At 38.5% G+C, this 20,842-nt stretch overlaps 1 protein-coding gene across 1 annotated transcript in view; it reads right to left on the reverse strand.

Moving 5' to 3' along the window:
- Positions 1-18,298: 18,298 nt before the first annotated feature.
- Positions 18,299-20,842, reverse strand: part of LOC122797885 (gastrula zinc finger protein XlCGF57.1-like) — a 163,643-nt gene continuing 161,099 nt past the window's right edge. Inside the window, exon 6 of the mRNA XM_044066404.1 lies at positions 18,299-20,075. Within this exon, the coding sequence (XP_043922339.1) occupies positions 18,580-20,075 (1,496 nt within the window). The 3' untranslated portion in view covers positions 18,299-18,579. The remainder of the gene's footprint in view (positions 20,076-20,842) is intronic.

Here is a 20,842-nt window from a genome sequence, read left to right on the forward strand (position 1 = left end):
CATAACCATACCAGAAGAATGTAGTGCCCTGGCAATCACTGACACACAGGTTAAAACAGCCCTATCCAAAGCCAAAAATACAGCTTCAATGGGACCAGACAGTGTCCCAGGCTGTGTATTACACAAGCTCCAAAATGAACTAACCCCTCACCTAAACACACTGTTCAAACTCAGCCTCTCTACAGGCTACATACCCTAGAGTGGTGCACAGCAACAGTTAACCCACTTCACAAAGGTGGAGCCACAACGGACGCCAGGAACTATCGCCCTATAAGCCTGACTGGCCTGGTCTGCAAGGCTATGGAGCGCATCATCATGGAATGCATTAACAGAGACATTGGGAACCTTCAAACACTGGACCCTACCCAGTTTGGCTTTGTTAAGGGCAGATCATGCCTCCTAAACCTGGTGGACTTCTTTGAGACAGTTTTCAAGGCTTTAGATGAGGGAAAGGAGGCCCACACAACCTACCTAGACCTCGCAAAGGCTTTCAACACCATTCCCCATTCTGGTATTATAGTCAAACTCAACAGCCTGAACATAAACCCATATGTCACGAGATGGGTTGCCAATTGGCTCACAGATAGAATCCACACGGTGAGAATTGCAGACTCTAGGTCCGACTCTAAACCAGTTACAAGTGGCATCCCCAGGGCTCAGTCCTGGGACCACTCCTGTTCAGTACATACTTCTCAGAGGTACAGGCAAGCACAGGACAACTATGGCTGTTCAAGTTCGCAGATGACTGCAAACTGGGGGCCATAACTGACTCTCCAGCTGATGCAGACATCCTCCAGAAGGGTCTCACTGAGATGGATACCTGGTGTCAAAATCATGGCCTCAAGCTAAATGCCAAAAAGTGCATAGTCATCCCCTTTGGAAAAAACAATGTACCCGCAAACTACCGCATACGTGGTAGTCCTCTAAATACAGAAAATGTAATAAGGGATCTGGGGACCCAAGTAGATAGTAATATCTCCTTTGATAATCATATTGCCAAGGTGGTTAGAAAATCCTTCTATGTGGCCCACCTAATCACAAAAGGGCTTGCATCTAGAACAAAAGAGGTTATTGTGCCCCTCTACTCATCACCCATCAGACCTATCATATAGTACAACACCCCATTTGGGATGTACCTTAATAGACAACTGCAACAGCTGGAAAGACCACAGAAGTACCTCATCAAGAGGATTACTGGCCTCAAACATATGCCATATGCAGCCCGACTCAAGAAACTCCAGCTGTACTCGGTTGCATACTGCTTATTCAGAGGTGATCTCTGCCTGACATACAAGGCCATGTCCAACCCAGAATTGATGGACATGTTCCACCTAAAAAAAAAAACAAATCCCCAACAGCGACACGCTCTAGGGATCTAAACTTCACCACAACGATAAATAGGACGTGCTGGAGGGATAGATTCCTGTCCCAGAGACTCCCCATGCTTTGGAACAGGTTTCCAATCTACATTAGGCAGAGCTCCCCACTAACACTCTTCAAGAGAAACCTTGATGAGTGGATGGGAAACAGAAATTTACCCCAGGGATCACTGCAGTGGCTCTGCTGGACAGAGGCACAGGGAACTAATGGCTCTGCTGGACCGAGGCACAGGGAACTAATCTAAGGGGGTGGCGAAAGCCAACATATTCTGGCTAGGCTTATAGATGCCCTCGGGCAGATAGCCTAGTACTTACTTATGAACCTAAAAGTAAGGAATATGTATTTGTTAGACCTAAAAAGTGGCACAGACATAGAGAAATAGAGTAAAAGTAAGATTAAGAATTACGTAAATAAGACTAAGTGAAACAAAAATAAGGGAAAGGAGAGATAGGGGGTATGGATCTACTTCCAAATGTCATATTTCCATATGATTGAATTGCACATGATGGAGACCAAAAAAACAGAATTCTCAAAACACTTCTTCTTCTTTCGGCTTTTCCTGGTTAGGGGTCATCACAGCGGATCAACTGTCCGTTCATGATTGGCAGTGGAGTTTTACAGTGTCGAGTTGCCAGCACGGCGCCCAACCTTCCACAGAAAACACACACACGCACACACTCACACCTAGGGCCACTTTAGAGTGTCCAATCCACCTGCAGCATGTCTTTGGGATGTGGGAGGAAACTGCAGCAACGGAGGAAACCCACACGACCACAGGGAGGACATGCAGACTCCGCACAGAAGGCACCCCAGCCAAGGATCGAACCAGAGAACCTCTTGCTGTGAGGCAGCAATGCTAACCACTGCACCACCGTGGCTGCCAGAATTCTCAAAACACTAAAACGTCTAAATACCGAATGTCAAAAGACTGAAATTTGAAAGTCAGAACCACCACATGCCCATGACCCAAAACAAATTTTTCCTCTACATTTTTGCAGGGGAGCTATGCCCTTGCAAGTTAACTATACCAACTATGAGATCGCACTACATTGAGGAAAATGGAAGTTACATCCATGGCACTCACTCAAGTCCACCCAATAAAGTGTAGATGTGACTCTTACAAAATTAACAATTTTACATTTTTAAAAGTCCAGCAATTGCTTTCAGTAATTCAACTGTAGTATAGCTAGCAAATTGTGAATGACAAAATAATGCTTAAATAAATAATAACTAAATAGATAATAGTAATAATGTAGCTTTCAACAAAAGCATTCAAGTTTTAGGTAGTTCTAGCACTGTTAAATGTAAAGTCCGCCATTTTCTTTAAGTACAAAGTACAAAGCTTTAAAGGGATAGTACACTATTTAAATAATTAGGCATTAGTAGTTATCATAGCATTCAACAACGACATGTAAACTTACAGTGTTTTGTGTATCTAGGTTTTTGGTCTTGATCATATACAATTCGATGATATGGAAATTCAACATTTGAAAGTAGATCCATATATAGCTATTAGAGTAAGATACTAACCTTGAATGATTTCAATATAATTCAAACAGATTTTTCTCTATAAATTACTGCCAATTTACTTCTAAATTCAATCATTTTGATTTTTAAGCGTTATGTCTGGAAATCAACTTATTTCAATAACACTTAAGGCACAACTAATATCTCTATGACTTTTCAAAGAAAGTGAGTTGAGCTATGAATGAATGGATTACCTGTCCCCAAATTTATGAAACCCTAGCATCCTTCAAATTAGAAGTGGATGACTACATGGGTACCCATAAATTTACTGCCTTGTCCTTCTTGAGAAAACCGTGCAGCAGGAGGGTGACTGCTAGTAAGGTGTAATTGGAATCATGACTCAATTACCTTGTACTTTCATGTGAGCATATGATCTCAATGGTTTACTTATCAAAAGGTTGAAATTCATATGGTCTAACGTTTATTTGATCGATCCATATGGTCGACACATGAATATTAAGTTGTTCATTTTGTTGACAAGAAGTGCATGCAAATTACCTGACATTATGTTGACAACAGGGCAAGGATATAGCCTTGTCAACACTGTTGCATGATCTTGGAGTTGTAATATATAAGTAGCAGGGGATGTGGAGGGAGCAGGTGTACTTGCCCCCTTGAAAAACACTACTGTCAGCGCTGTAGGTGTTTTTCGACCATTTAAACTTTGACATTTTTTTTCAGTATTTTGAACGCTCGGTGTAATGACTTTCGACATTATGACTGTCAACCATATGAATTTCAACCTTTTGATAGTAAACCAATCTCAACATGTGGCTCATAAACATGCACAGCTACAGAGCTTACCTTTATGATCTAGAAGCTCATGTATCCTCAGTTGAACAGCATGTGAAATTTGGCTAGTGAACCACACAGAGTATACAAGAACACCTACTGCCATATTTCGCATTTATTGAAGTGCAAGTAAAACATTTTGCAATCTTAAATGGTCTCTTACTGATGTCCAATATCCTTAAAAAGTTGAAGAATTTATTATAAAGAGTCACAAATAAAAATGGAAGAAACTAAAAGACTACCAACCAGATCCCTTCACTTTAATGTCCTAGACTACTAAATGGGCAAAATATCTTCATCTTTTTAAGTACTCTGTAAAATTACAATAAAATGTAATTATTGTGTCCTCAAGCACAATAATTCTCAGTCATAAATACATCACAGCTGGCAACAAGGTATGACCCATTCCTAGTTCTGCACTTCACAACCTGTTTTTGTCAGCCTCCTTCCAGTTTAATATAGATTTAAAGAACTGCTACATAGTCCACTAGCCTGAGGTGATATTGCTAGTCTTTCATAATATGGTTTAAGACAATCTCTCCTTAACCATTCATGTGTCAAGATCTTGAGTGATATTTGGTTGTCTCAGCAATTGTCTACACTGTCATAAAGTTGTGTGTTTTAGTTTCCTCTTCTTTTATGGTTATGATCTTTACATTCCTTAATTTGATCTGTCAAATTATAGCACTTTCTATTGCTGTGTTTTTCTTGTCCACTTCTGGCTTCATTTTCATAATCTGCTCAATTCTGAAATGTTTTTGCTAATCGGAGAATGAATACCATCTTAAACTGTTTCTTCATGAATCAAAACTTTCACTGTGTTTGCATATAAGGATGACAACAAATAATTTTGCACTCCCATAACTGATACATACATACATATATAATCCCCTTCAGTAATGTCTATGTTTCATCCATACTGAGAGATTTATAGTCATGCTATAAACTATTTCATATCTTGTGATATTTTCAATGTCATGTTCTTGTTTCTCTGTCTGATACAATGTTTTTAGGGGACTGTTGATTACACCAAGGATGCCAAAATTATTTGCAGCAGCCTGAACTTTTTCTTAGATATTAAAGCAGCTTTGTATTCTAAAACATACCTTACTAAGCTTTGTTCTCATTTATTCATGTCATATTGCTGACCTTATAAGCTCTACAGGTTTAGATTTTCTTGTTGCTTCAGTTTTCCTGCTTTTTACAGCCATGTGAGCATGCCAAAGCTGTAAGCTAGAACAAGAGCAAGTTGATTTGGACTTCTTTATTCTTAGATGTCAAAGTAGTTTTTGGTATTAGACTCAGCCCTCTAAAATATTCTCTGCTAAGCATTGTTCTCATATTTTCATGTTGAATTGGTGAACATTCCACTTATTCCTAAATACTTATGCACCCCCCTGTTCTGTTTTCCAATACTACATTCCTCTCCTGAGTGCGGTTGGCATAATGGTTAAGGTCTTTGTCTCCCATCTACAAGGTACAGGGTTCGATCCTGACCTCCAACCAATGCTTGTTTGGAGTTGCATGTTTTCCCTATGTCTCTCTGGTGTTCCCCCCACCTCTCAAACACCTGCTGGGTTTTTCCATATCAAAAACTCACCAATGAATGGAGCTGTGGGCAGCAGCACAGACACTATATGGTGCCTTCTAGGGGGAAGAGTTGTCCAGACTAACCACTTTGGGCATTTACTGTGGTGCACAGTATCCTCAAGATCGGAAAACATGGATCACAGACTGCATGCTGTGGTAGGGTTAGCCACTCAACGGTGTCAAATATGGCTCTAGGTGATTCAGTCATGTTACTAATGTCACCAAAATGGGTGATAAGTAGGTTGAGGATTCGGCCTACTCCAACATACGCCAAGGACACATGCTAATGGTGGGAATGGTGTATATGCCCCTAATGGTCAGTATGTGCCAGCCATAAAGCCCAGCAGCCCTGGGTTAATAAGCTACTGGCCGGCCAGTGTCTAGTTGCCCAGTCTAGGTTACCTGGGATAGCTCTGTTGAGCGAAAGCTGGATGTAAAACCAATCAACCTGCCAAACATGAACTGAGAATTGCTGCACTTAATGTAGGTTCACTGACAGGACACAGCTTGGAAGTGGATGACATGAAGATACGGAGGAGGATGGGCATTCTATGTATCAAATAGATAAGATGGAAGGGCAGTGCAGCAAAGCCACTTGGATCCAAAGTCTACTACTCAGAGGGGTCAGGCTAGAAATGGTGTGGGCATTGTGATGAGAGAGAGGCTTCAGAAGGCAGTGAGGGATATCATCAGAATTAGTGACAGACTCATGGGAATCAGAGTCCAGTGTAATGATAGGGCAGTAGTCATAATCTCAGCCTATACCCCACAGAAGGGTTGTGATAGTGAGGAAAAGAGCGCATTCAGACAGCAGATGCAGGACTTATTAGATAAAACAGGACAACATGAATTGATGTTGATAATGGGTGACTTGAATGCACATATCGGGACAGACAGAACAGGATATAACAACTGCCTGGGTCCACATCGGTGGGGCAACAGGAATAAAGAAGGAGAAGCCATTCTAGACTTCTGTCTGGCAAATGGCCTGATACTAGCCAACACATGGTTCAGAAAGAGAGACAGTCACAAGATCACATACAAGAGTAGCCAACATTCAACTCAGGTAGACTTCCTCCAAGTAAGGAAAAGGCACATGGTAGAATCCATGATTGCAAAGTCATCCCAGTGAAACAGTCAGCCCACAGCATAAACCACTGGTTGCCACAATCAGCTGCAAGCAGTGGTCAGAGAAGGCTCTAAGGTCAACGGAGACCAGGATGAAGACTTGGAAGTTGACTGGAGAGAAAGTACAACAGTTATGAATTACTCAGGGTTTAGCACTCCAAGAAGAGGAAATAGGTGGAGATGAAGAATGGCAGTGCCTCAAAACAGCATGTGTTAGGACTACAGAACAAATATGTGGCCGAGTCAAGTATGAAGTAAGGTACATAAGTTGGTGGTGGAATACAGAAGTCCAGGAAGTGATCAAAAGAAAGAAGGAGTGTAGGAAAAAATGGGAGATAGAAAAGACCAACCAGGCTAGGAAGGAATACTGGTTGGCTAACAAAGAAGCTAAGAAAGGAGTTGCAATAGCAAAGAATAGGGCATCGGAGGCACTGAACCAACTTCTGGAAAGTGACTATGTAGGTATTACAAAGAAACATATCAGGTTGCAAGGCAAAGACAGAAAGCTAAAGAAGATAGTCAAACATCCTTCATATGGGATCCCAGCAACAACCTGCTCACAATTCCACAGGGCATCAAAGGCAGATGGAAGGAGTACTTCCAATAGCTTCTGAATGAAGAAAACCTCACAGAAGCTGTACTACACCAGGAAAAGCCTATGATGAGAGAAGAAGAGGAGCCCACCCTAGAAGAAGTAAGAAAAGCACTAAGAAAATGAAGTCATAAAAAGCAGCAGGCTCAGATGAGGTCACAGCCGATATGATAAAGATGCTGGATGAGATAGAGGAGAAATGGGTCCTGAAGGTACTCACAGCACTGTGAAGAGAAAGGCGTATCTCAGATGACTGGAGAATAAGCATACTTGTCCCAGTGTATAAGAACAAAGGGGACATTCACAACCATGGGAAGTACAGAGGCATTAAACTCCTATCACATTGCATGAAAGTTCTGGAGAGGGTGATTGATAAACAGATACACAAAATAGTAGAATGTAAGATGGGAGAGCAGTTTAGATTCAGATCAGGATTCAGCACAACTGACCTGATGTTTACAGTGAGACTGGTAGTTGAGGAGACACTAGAGATGAGCAAAGAGTCCAACTGCGCATTCCTAGACTTGGAGAAAAACCCAGAAACATTGGTAGAAATAGTACAGGCTATGTACAAGGACTCAATGGCTCAAGTACGAATGGTGTTTGGTCTCACAGAGGGGTTCACATTGGCAGTGGGTGTACACCAGGGTTTAGCTCTCATCTCAGTGGTGTTCATACTGGTGATGGACTACATTAGCAAACAGGTTGGAGAGGACAGATCAACAAAGTCACTGTATGCAGACGATGTGCATTACAGGCAGACTCTGAGCAAGAACTTCAGCAAAGGATAGGGGAATGGAATGCAAAACTGAAGGCACATGGGATGAAACTAAGCACAGATAAGACAGTGGTAATGGTTGCAAATTGGGAGAAGCTGAGAACTGAGATAGAAGGGAAGACAGTGGTTCAGGTAAATAGCTTCAAGTATCTGGGAGGGGTTGTTGAGGACAATGGAAGTCTGAATGAAGAGGTTAAAGCTAGAAGCAGAGGGGCTGCAGCCAAGTGGCATAGTGTCTCAGGTGTAGTCTATGGCAGAAGAATGCCAAAGAAGCTGAAAAGTAAGGTGTACAAGACAGTGGTGTGACCAGTACTACTGTATGGTACAGAAACCTGGGCAGTAAAGGCAGAACAGTTGAAGAAGCTGGAGGTAATGGAAATTAAGTGCCTGAGAAAGGTGGTAGGATGCACACTGTGGGACAGACGAAGAAATGAGGACATAAGAGCAGAAGCCAAAGTAACTCCAATTGCAGAAAAGATCAAAGAGAACAGATTACAGTGGTTTGGACATGTGCAGGAAAGCAAAAGGCAGTCTGGTGAAGATTTGAGACAGACAGGAGGAAGGTAAGAGGAAATGAGGACATCTAGCGAAGAGGTGGATGGATTGTGTGAAAGAAGATCTGTGACAGTCAGTCATGAGTGTTGAAGAAGGCAGGAGTGTGGCATTGAATTGAGAGAGATGGTGACAGTTAACACGATACTCTGACCCCATATAGAAATAGGAAAAGGGGGGGGGCTGCTGCTGCTGATTCCTCTCCTGGACAGATATTTTTAGTGCCTCAGTGTTCCTGCTATAAATGCTGCATTTGCACAGGTGCTTAAGCCACATTTCATTCTTGTATAATCTGAAACGAGTCTAACCAGTTTTCATTGTATTTTAAATTTCTGTCAGATGAGCTCTATGTTTTTAGACTTCCTACAATAAGGGGTGAAATATCACTTGACAAGATTCCTTTAGCTTTAGCCAAAGCTTAGTATGAGGAGAGTAATTCACACTTTTCCATGTCTTGCTTCTTAAGTGGTTTGCCATAATTGCAATGCAGTTTATCAGTGTGGTGACTCTTATAATACCTGCAAACATTCTCTGGAAAGCCGTCATTTTTTAAGATATTCTCTTTTGTTACCATTCTCTTCAATTGCCATGATCGAATTTTTATCTGAAAGCCTCTGACTCAATTACTGCCTAAAGATTGCATGTTGTTTGGAAAACAAGCTTCTGGTAAATAATTTTTAGGGCAGTTTGCAGGTTCCCTTTTATGACCTTGAGTTTTCTAGCTGGGAGCCATTTTTAACCTTGCTTCTACATCTGCAGGAATTACTTCATTCCATTCCCTCACATCTGAATTGGAATGTCTTTTTTTTTTAATATCCTTTTATCCAGCCATCCTTCTTTTTAATTTCTTCTAGTGTTTAGATTTTTTAATACCATGACAGGAACTGACCACATTCCTAGTTCAGGTAATAATTAAAGTTCATGAAATCTGTTTTTCTTCAGTTTTTAATGTTTGCCAGGCATGTTTGTCTCAGCTCCTGCAATGTATCCAAAATTGCATCTTTCTGTTTTTAAAAGGGCATTACCCATATTGGTATCATATTTATCCATGCTTGGAATTTTTTTTTATTAGCCCAACTGCTTCTACTACCACTGGAACTATATGGGTGCCTTTATTCCACTTTGCTGTAGTTTCTGTTTGCATGTCTTGATATTTTATAACTTAAGTGCTGAAGACCAGTTAGTTGTTGGATGTAGCAATTTCCATGATTAATGCCACATTTATCCTTTTCTCTTTGACTACAATATCTGGTCTTCTTGATTCTACTTTATTAAATACTGTTATTGGATTATCCCATGTGATCATTACTTTATTTTCAGTAATCATTTGCAGTTCAGGTTTCCAATGCTTACACAGTGTCCAGTGTAACAACCTTACTATGTTGTTATTCTACCTTTGTTGAATTCCTTTAAATGTTTTGTTTTTTTAATATGGTAGGATGTTCATAAAATTAATTTTGCTTCAATCATTGATGCTTACTAAGAGTATTCTTCTCAACCTCCACAATGTATCCAGAACCGATTCTTTTTGTAGTTCATAAGAGGTTACCTGTATTGTTAGCATTTATGTCTGGAAATTGTATTTGTTTTATTAATGTAATTGTTTGTATTGTTACTGGAACTAGTTGTGTGTCCTTATTCCACATTGCTCTAGATTCTTCTTAAATGTCTTGTTATTTTATAGCTTTATGTCTTTCAGTTCATAACATGCTATAGTCATTGGATGGAGCAATTTTGATAATAAATTATGCTTTGTTTTCTTTCTTGGGCAACTCTCATGTACTTGTGGCTTGAAATATTTGCAGTCTTCAGTGTGACAGCCTTGATACAATATTGGATCTTTCAGCATAGAAACCTTCATCCATAAGTGTAATGCAGCCTGCAACAACATGCACAGCAGTTCCTAGTTCCATACTGCAGAACCTACACTTGCTACATTTTGTAAATGTTTTCTGAAACACAGTATAAGTAGTCCATTACATTTAGATATCAATATTAACATTTTGGCTTAAATTCTAGTTCAAGCCATTCTTATATCAACTCATTATCAACATCTGATTGCTCTAACAGTTCTCTACACTTTTCACTATAACTGTGAAACCTTATTTTTGAGTCACGTTCTCAGTATTCTTCCTTTTTTTACTTTCTGTTGCTACTTTTTTTGTCCACTTCTGGTTTGATTTTTCATGCCTACTCCCTTCCTATATGCTTTAGCTAACCATCACAAAAATGTTGTCTAAACACTTGTTTTCTTTATAGTTTTGAACTTTTGCTGTCTGGATCTGATGATCTCAGTTAGCATAGATGTACTCAATTTCAAGGAGAGCTGTGCCTTCTTCTGATTGGGGAATACATAACCTAGGCAAGTACTATTTTTTGTATATCATTTATAGAGGTGAAGCAGTTTTCTTGTTTTGGTATTCATCTGATCTAACATATTTTGGGGCCAGTTGATCACAACAAAGATGTAAATTACAAAAGGGAGAGCCAAGTGATTTACAATGTGAACTTTACTCCTACATGTCAAATCAGTTTTCAGTATTAGCTTTAGTCTTCTAAAATATTTCTTACTAAATTTTCTTTTCATTTGTTCAGGCAGTGCTGCTGTTCCTTCATCTCTTACCAAACAGTTTTATACTCATGCAATCCAATTCTTATATCAAATTCCTCCCCAAGTTTAATACATTCTTAATGTTTCAATTTTTCTGTTACAAATGTTACCTTTGCACATGTCAAAATTAACTGATGTTCTTAAGTCGTTTGAAAACATTTTGATAACTTGCAGTTGTACTTTCAATTATTTGTCAGATGAGCTATGTAGTTTTAGAACATCCACAAAAATCAGAGGAGATTCCATTTGACAGAACAGTTTATCCCTTTGAACCTTTGTTTAACTTCTCCAAATGGTAGATTTGTCATGACCCTTGACAGGAGTGGACCTCATGCCAAAGTCAGAACATAATTAAAATTCATGAATTCAGTTTTGCTTCAGTATTTGATGTTTGTAAAACTGCTCTTCTCTGCACCCACAGTGTACCCAAAATTGCTTTGTTCTGCAGTTCATAAGGCATACTTGTATCAGCATCTCTAAATCTACTTGAAAATGTGTGTGTGACTATTCTCATGCTGAACTATCTTACCCTTATTTGCAAAACTGTTGTCAGACCTGGTGCATTTATAGGACTTCTGCCATTTTTAATTTCTCCAAGTCTTTTGGGTTTCTAATTCCATGATGGGGATGGACCTCATTCCTAAGTCAAAGTACAATTAAAATTCATGAAATTTGTAATCTTTCACTCTTTGATGTCAGCCAGATGTGCTCTTCGCAGCACCCGTAATGTGCCCAGCAATGACTCCTTCTGCAATTTGTATGGGGTTACATGAATTGGTAACATATCTGAATACAACTGTAAATTCTTTTTTATAAGATGCGTTGCTCCTACTACAATTGGAATGGTCTGGGTATGTTTCTTCCACGTGGCTCTCATTTCTCCCTGCAGATCCAGGTATTTTATTACTTTGTGTCTCTTTGTGCGCAAGACACTGTAGTCTCTGGGTGTGGTGATTTCAATGGTCAATGCTACTTTTGTCTTCTTTCCTTGGACCACTATATCTGGTTTTCTAGTATCTATCTTTTGAACTGTTGGTAATGGGTGATTCCATGTGATATAAACTTCATTTTCTATGATTTTTTGTAGATCACGTTTCCAGTGTTTTTCAGCCACTTCGATACCATAATGTTTGCACAATCTCCAGTGTAACAGTCTCACCACAGTATTATGCCTTTCAGTATACAGTCCCTCTGCCATTAGTGTGTCGCAACGTGCAACAAGGTGTGTGACAGTTTCCAATTTGGTTTTACAAAACCTACATTTATCTGTTTTTCCCACATGTTCAATGGACTTTGTAAACCAGTGTGTACGTAGCCCACTATCTTGGGCTTCCAATATTAACCTTTCATTTCTTGGTTTGAATTCGCCTCTCCTTAACCATTCCTGCTTTCATTCTTGATCAACATGAGGGTCTTCCAGAAGTTTTCTGTACTTGCAACTATATTTATGTTTTTTTCCACGCTTCTTGCCTTCTCACCTGGCCCTTCACCTTATTTTCTTTCTTTTTTTTTTTGGCACATTCAGTTGCTGCCTGTTTTTTGTCCATTTCTGGTTTGATTCACATTCCTGCTTGACGTCGATATGCTTCTGCTAAATTAAGCAGAGAAGTCACCTTAGATTTATTTTCCTCATGTTTCAGAACTTTCACTACATTTGAATCTTGTGAGGTCAGTAGAGATGTGTGGAGTCCCATGATTGCAGATCTATACATGTAATCAATTTCAAGGAGGTCTATCCCTCCTTCAGAATGGGGAATATATAATCTTGGTATACACTGATTTTTATAAATCATGTGGTGAGCATGAAGCATCCTTCTTGTTTTAATATCCAATCTATCCAACACTTTTTGGGGCCAGTCAATCACTCCAAAACTATAAGTTACGACAGGAAGAGCAAATTGATTTACAGCTTGGATCTTGTTCCTAGATGTCAATGCTGGTTCTCAGGATTAATTTAAGTCTTCTAAAGTACTCCTTACTGAGTTTTATTCACATTTGTTCATGTTTTATTGCTGATCCTTCATCAGTTCCCAAGTATTTATAGACTCCCTCTTGCTCAAGTTCTTTTATATCACATTCTTGCCTCAAACTGATGTTTTCCTGGTGCTGCAGTTTTCCTTTTTTAAACGTTGCTTTTGCACATTTATCAAGACCAAATGACATTCCAATATCATCTGAAAATGTTTTGACAACCTGCAGCAATGCTTTTCAGTTTTTCATCTGATGAGCTATACAGTTTTAAATCATCAACAAAGAGAAGATGAGAAGTCATTAGACTTTGTTGTTTTCTAGGAGCCAAATTGTAGACTTTGTTGTTTTCTAGGAGCCAAATTGTAGCCATGGCCTAAGCTGTTAAGTAAACAGCTTAATGGATTAATGGCAAGGCAGAATAGCAACAGTGACAGAGAGTCACCCTGGAATATCCCCCTTTGAATTTTTATCCCTGGGATAATAATCTGTCCTTTATCATGGGTTAATTGCAAAGTGGTCTGTCAGTGTTTCATGTTTATTGTAGTGTAGTCAATCAGTGTAGGGTGTATCTTATACATTTTTAAGCACTCTTTTATTCATGAATGTGGGATACTATCAATTTTTTTTGTGGTCAATCCATGCCATACTTAGATTCTTCCCCTTCATACAGTTCTCCACTATAACTTTGTTTAACAACAAATTATCCTTTGTTCCATATGACTTTCTTTTATTGACCTTTTGTTGTACTGCCATAATTGAGTTTACTTCTAAATGACAAGTTATTGGTCTATATTTTTTAGGGTAGCATGCAGGTTCACTGTTAAGTAAAAAACATTATTTTTCCTGTTGTTAACCAGTGTGATGTCTGTTCGGGGTGCGCATATAAATAGTTCTTACTCATGGTTAAATCCTCGTGCAAAGAAGTTAATACTTTAAGCCAAAAGTTAGGTACTGTATCTGGGCCTGGGGTTTTCCAGTTAGAGGCTTTTCTTAACATTGTTTCAATCTCTCTGGCTGTTACTTCATCCCATTTCATATCCTGTACCTTTAAACTTTTTATTCTTTCTTTTACTTCTTCTATCCATTTATCATCTTTGTTATGTTCTACAGGATCTTCATAGATACTTCTCTAAAATGTATCTATTTCTTCTTTTTTGGTGGTCTTTCGATTCCTTTTACCTTATTTGCCAATTCTCTATAAACTTTTTTTGGATCATCAGTAAATTGCTTATTTTGTACTTTTCATTTATATTTATCTTCATATCTTCTAAGTCTTTCCGCCTGTTCTGAAATATTTCATTTGTTATTTACAATAGTACACGATAGATCCTGGTCTTTTCTAATACTGCACATTGATTTTATCACATCTATCTTTCTTAGTATTTTTGTTGATCTGTTCCCTCTTCTATAATCTTCTAACAGTGACACTTCTTGTATTAGCTGCTTTATAGTTTTCTCTATTCGATATTTCCATGATGGTGTTCGCATTCGACCCTTCCTTTCCCTCACTACCCTGTGTTCCTGTGGTATAACTTTATCAGTTATTAATTTAGCAGCACAGTAATATATTCTGTTTACTTCTGTTGTATCGCATGGATCTCTACGAACAGTTCTAATTACTGCGTTCATTTGTTTTATCAAACTTCTGACTTCTGGGGCTTTATTAACCTTCTACAGTCTATTTCTTTCATTGATTTTGATATATCTATGTCTATTAAATCATGCAACTCTTCTCTTAACTCATTGTCTTCCAAACTGAACACACATCCCTTATTTTCTATTTCCTACAGGCATTCTATAGAAGATTCTCTAGCATATGCCTGTGGTACATTCTCTTCAACTTCATCCTGTGCCATCCATTGCTCTATCATATGGGAACTCACTGGCCTATCACTCCTCAACACTGACTGTATCAGAGTTTCCACAGTTTCCTGTTCCTTTCTTTGCTGTCTAGCTTCAAATGAACATTTATTCTGGTTTCCTGTGGAAGGCTCCAAAATATCTTGATATGGCATCTGACCAATTGTTTCCTGTTCCACTGGTTTCCCCTTAATTTGGATATCCATTACTCTATCATGTTGTGGTGCTTTCTGCATTCGATTTTCTTCACTAAATCCTTCTCTTTGGAGCTGCTCCATAACCTCAATTTTATTTCTTCATTCATGTCTCCATTACTAATCTCTTTTTCTACTTTTCCCCTTAATCTCCCTATTTTTTGTACTGTAAAGTTTTCCATATCTGGATTCTTTTTGCCTGCATTTCTCTTCAAATATCTTTGGTGCTGCTCTTTTTGTATTGGTTAGTTTTGGTATCTTCTTTACATAAATATTACACCATATTAAATCTCTTTTCTTTCCCATGTCCATATTTCTTCTTCACATGTCACCTGATCTTCTTGCTTTTCATAGGTTCAGAGGTTCATAGGTAGGTACTAGGCTATTGGCCCAAGGGTCTACGTAAGCCTAGCCAACAAGGTTCCCTGGCTTACGCCAATTGATTTTCCTGTGCCACTGTTGAGCAGAGACACAGAAGTGATCCCTGGGGTGTATTTCCTATTTCCCATCAAATAAACTGCCTCTGCAAGGCTCAAACTCAGGACCCTGTACACTACAGTCACAGTAGTTAACCACTAAGCCATCACAGCAATTTCCTTATTCTGGGAACTCACTCCACCATGCTGTGATGTAGTCTGTGTTAGACTTTCTACATTAAATCTTTCACTTCGCAGGCACTCCATAACTTCTGCTTCACTAATCTTCTTTTCCACAATACATTGTTGTGCTATTAATTTTTTTATTGTGAAATTTTCCATATCTGGATGTTTTTGCCTGTATTTTTCTTTGAATATCTTTGAGACTGCCTTCTCTATATTAGTTAACAGCTTTCTCCTTTGCATAAATATTGTACCATATCAAATTTCTAGGTTTTGTTGTTTATATTTTCGCACTTCCTCAGATGCTGCTTTTTCCAAACAGATCAAAGTTTCTTGATCTATATACTGTTTTTCAAAAATCTGTTGTATTAATGAACGCAAATTTGTATTTGAAGCTTCTGACAGTTTTTCTTGCGGAATTATTTTTCTTTCCTCTAATTTCTCTCAATCGTTTTGTATATCTTGTGTCTGGAAATTCTGGGCTTTTTACATGATAGTAACAATACATAATTTCTTTTTTATCCTCAAAAGTCAACTCTATCATCTTTATGGCTCTTCTCTGGTGAATCAATTTTTGTGATTTTTGTCCCCTGTGGGTGCTTTGATGCCTTGCCATATTGCTCTTTCACATAAAATTCTTATCAGACGTGGTACATGTATAAATGTTCTGCCCAGTATGGGAATATTGGTGTTGGATCATGTTAACCTTTTGAGCAAAACCCTGCCAACATGTGGTACATTTATAGGGTTTCTGTCTATATACTGCACCTTTAAACTTCTTATTCTTTCACTTCTTTTATCCATTTAGCAACTTTATGTTCTACAGGATCTTCATAGATACTGCTCCAAAATGCATCTATTTCTTCCTTTTTGAGCAGTCTTTCAATTTCTTTTACTTTGTTTCCCACTTTTCTATAAAACTGTTTTAGGTCATCAATAAATTGCTTATTTAGTACTTTTTCCTTTATATTTATCTGTGTATCTTCTAAGTTTTTCCACCTGTGCTGAAATATTTAGCTTTTTATTTGTGATAGTGCATGATAGATCCTGGTCTTGTCTAATACTCCATATTGCTTTTATCACATCTATCCTTTTTAATATTTTTGTTGATTTAGTCTCGGTTCTATAGTCTAACAGTGACACTTTTTGTTTTAACTGCTTTACAGTTTTCTCTATCCGATACTTCCATGATGGTATTCAATTTCTCCACTTTCTTTCCCTCACTATCCTGTGTTTTTGTGGTAGAAATTTATCAGTTATTAATTTAGCTGCACAGTAAGGTATCCTGTTTACTTCTGTTATTTCACACAGATCTCTATGGACAGTCCTAAATACTGTGTTCATTTGTTTGATCAGACTTCTGACTTTTGGGGTTTTATTAACCTTCTGCAGTACATTTATTTCATTGATCTTAATATGTCTATCTATAGTTATTAAATCAAGCAACTCTTCTGTTAGCTAATTTTCTTCCAAAATGAGGGCACATCCCTTGTTTTTCATTTCCTGGTGGCATTCTATAAAAAGTTCTATATCTTCCCGTGGTACCTTCTCTTCAATTTCATCCTGTGCCATCCATTGCTCTGTCGTATGGGAACACACTGGCCTATCGATCCTCAGCATTGACTGCATCAGAGTTTCTACAGTTTCCTGTTCCTGTCCTTGCTGTCTAGCTTTAAGTGAACATTTATAGTGGCTTCCTGTGGAAGGCTCCAAAATATCTTGATACGGCACCTGACCAATTGCTTCCTGTTCCACTGGTTTCCCCTTAATTTGGATATCCATTGCTCTATCCTGTTGTGGTGCTTTCTGCATTCGATTTCCTACACTGCAGCCTTCACGTTGCAGGTGCTCCATAACCTCAATTTCTATTTCTTTAACATCTCCATTACTAATCTCCTTTTCTAATTTTCCTCTTTGTCTTATTTTTTGTATTGTAAAGTTTTCCATATCTGGATTCCTGTGTCTGTATTTCTCTTCAAATGTCTTTGGTCCTGCTATTTTTCTATTGGTTAGTTTTGCTGTTTCTCCTTTGCATAAATATTGCACCACATCAAATCTCTCTTTCTTTCCCATGCCCATATTTCTTTTTTATACTTTTCAAAAATATCTTGGTTTTGTTGTTTACATTTTGACATTTTCTCAGACACTTCTTTATCCAAACAGATCAAAGTTTCTTGATCTATATACCGTTTTTCAAAAACCTGTTGTATTAATGAGTGCAAATTTATATCTGAAGCTTCTGACAGTTTTTCCTGTGGAAGTATTTTTCTTTCCTCTAATTTATCTCTCAATCTTTTTATACATCCTGTGCCTGGAATTCTGGGCTTTTTGCATAATAGTAGCAATACATAATTTCTTACTTATCCTCAATAGTCCACTCTATAATCTTTATTGCTCTTCTTTGGCCTATCAGTTTTTCTGATTTTTGTGGACTGCTACTTCCTTCTACAGCATGGGGGCCATCCTCCCACTGGGCCTGGCCCGGCCCCATTGTAGGAATATTTCCGTATTTTCAGGATTCTACACTGTCATTTTTTCTAGTCTTGGCACCAGTGCACCTACCAGGATTGGGCAGTTTTTTATCCTGGGTCTTGAGCACCCAGCTATCTTTTTTAGTTTTTGACTTACTTCTGTCCATGATATATGCTATATAAATACAGTCTATATATCAATGTCGCCTTGGTGAGATTTTGTGAAAAACAAGGTATACCTCGTGAAAGTACTCACCAAGACTTGAGTATGAATTCAATTTCAGCGCTACTACTCTCCTTTGCTTGCTGATTTTTCATCTCTCTATTCGGACCAGTGTGGATAATCTGATGATGTGTCAGGTTTGCCTTATATTTAAAATTCTTGTTACATGTAGCACATTTATATGGAATCTTTAAGTGGTGATTTACCGTTTCACTTTTATTCTCACAACTCTTGTCACAATCACTGCATTTACAGGACTTCTGCCCAGTGCAAATATCATGACATTGCCTTATGCTACCTTTCTGAATAAATCATTTGCCACGTATGGCACACGTAGAAGATTTCTGCCTACTGTGGCTGTTTTGATGCCTTTCCATACTGCGCTTCCATACAAAACTCTTGTCACACTTGGAGCATTTATAGAGTCTCTGCCCACTGTGGGTAAATTGATGCTGCTGCATGCTACCTTTCTGTGTAAAACCCTTGCCACATGTGGAACATTTAAAGGGTTTCTCCCCAGTATGGATGCTTTGATGCATTGTCATTGCACCCTTCTGTGTAAACTTCTTATCACACATAGTGCACTTAAAGGGTTGCTGTCCAGTGTGGATGCTCTGATGCATTACCATAGTACTCTTCGATACAAAACTCTTGTCACAGATGGTGCATTTATATGGTTTATGCTCAGAATGGACATATTGATGTTGCCTCATGCGACTCTTCTGTGTAAATTCCTTGCCACATGTAGGGCATTTATAAGGTTTCTTTGCCATATGGATGCTCTGATGCCTTAACATAGAATTCTTATATATAAACCTCTGGTCACACATGGTGCATTTAAAGGGTTTCTCCCCAGTATGGATGTTTTGATGTGTTACCATAGAACTCTTCTGTGTAAACCTCTTATCGCACATAGTGCACTTATAAGGTTGTTGTCCAGTGTGGATGCTCTGATGTATTACCATTTTACTCTTCGATACAAAACTCTTGTCACAGATGGTGCATTTATAGGGTTTGTGCTCAGAATGGACATACTGATGTCGCCTCATGTTACTCTTATGGGTAAATTCTTTGCCACATGTAGGGCATTTATAAGGTTTCTTCCCCACGTGGATGCTCTGATGACTTATCATAGACTTCTGATATATAAACCTTTTGTCACAGATGGTGCATTTATAGGGTTTGTCACCAGTGTGACTAATCTCATGCTGTATTAAATACCACTTATCTGCAAAAGTCTTGTCACATACAATACATTTGTGAGGATTTTGTTTGGTGTGAGTATACTGGTGTTTTATCATGCTAATTTTCTGTACAAAAACTTTGTCACACACAGCACATTTATATACTTTTTCTTCTTCATTGTTGACATACTGATGGTTTACCAAACCTGCCTTCTTTGTGAAACATGTGGCACGTATGTGAGGGTCACCTTTTCTCTCATTAACAAGTGCAATGCATTTATTTAGCTTTTTGCTGCTGAAAATAGGTTCATCTGTTTCCAACACATTCTTTTGATTCCCCCCCCTATGATTCAAAAAGCCACTATGAAGGGTTAATGTGTTGCAGGAATTAACCCATTTGATTGGATTTTCCTCTTTAGTTTTCAGATGCATTTCAAGTTCAGTTTTCTGTACAAACCCATCAGTGCTTTCCACACAGTTGTGGTACTGGTTTTTGGTTTGTACCAGATCATATCTTGGACTAAACACCTTATCCGGCAATGCTTTGGGACATCCAAAGTTCTTCCACATTCCACATGATGGCAGCTGACTCTGAATTTCCCTGAAATCTGCATTCCTGTGGACTTAAAGAAACATACATTAGTTAGAATATAATGGTTCACAATGAGGGCTTACTTTCTAACTTATATTGTTACATTCTGCATTATACTATGGACAAACCTTTCTTACTTTTTTAATTTTAGTGAAAAATGAACTGCTGCTATATACACTTTCATTAGCAAGTGTCACCAAGAAAGGGAAAGTATAGCAATGTTAGCATATTAACTACAATAGCAGATGTTTGGAGTACAAAGATTACTGTGTCAATAAAATTTGTAATGAGCAGGAAAAAAATGTCATGGACAGACTCTGACTACAAAGCCTGACTTTCACAGCTTTAGACGTCATCTATAAAGGGAAGGATTCTTCCTTTAATTTTGTGGACATCAGCAGGATGGATGGAACAAAAAAGAAAAGACCTTATGCCGTCTTCATTTCTTTTTTTTAGGATGACCAAGGAGGTCACCAACAAGTGCACCTTCAGCACCTGCTTATAAGGCTAAACTCGAGTCATTCCCCCAGGAGAAAGTACACATGTATGGTAGTTGGATGGTTCCTCTACTCCCATATCAGTCTTCCAATTTTAGTAGGAATACTGAATATGTAGGGAGATATGCAGGATGGAGCCATCACTGCAGTGATGATCCTTATAGGTTCATAGCCATCACTGCAGTGACGATCCTTATACTACATTTATATGCAGGATGGAGCCATCACTGCAGTGACGATCCTTATACTACATTTATATGCAGGATGGAGCCGTCACTGCAATGACGATCCTTATACTACA

This window comes from Protopterus annectens, chromosome 3.part1, assembly GCF_019279795.1.
Source record: "Protopterus annectens isolate FY-2018-M chromosome 3.part1, PAN1.0, whole genome shotgun sequence".
Lineage (NCBI taxonomy): Eukaryota > Metazoa > Chordata > Ceratodontiformes > Protopteridae > Protopterus > Protopterus annectens.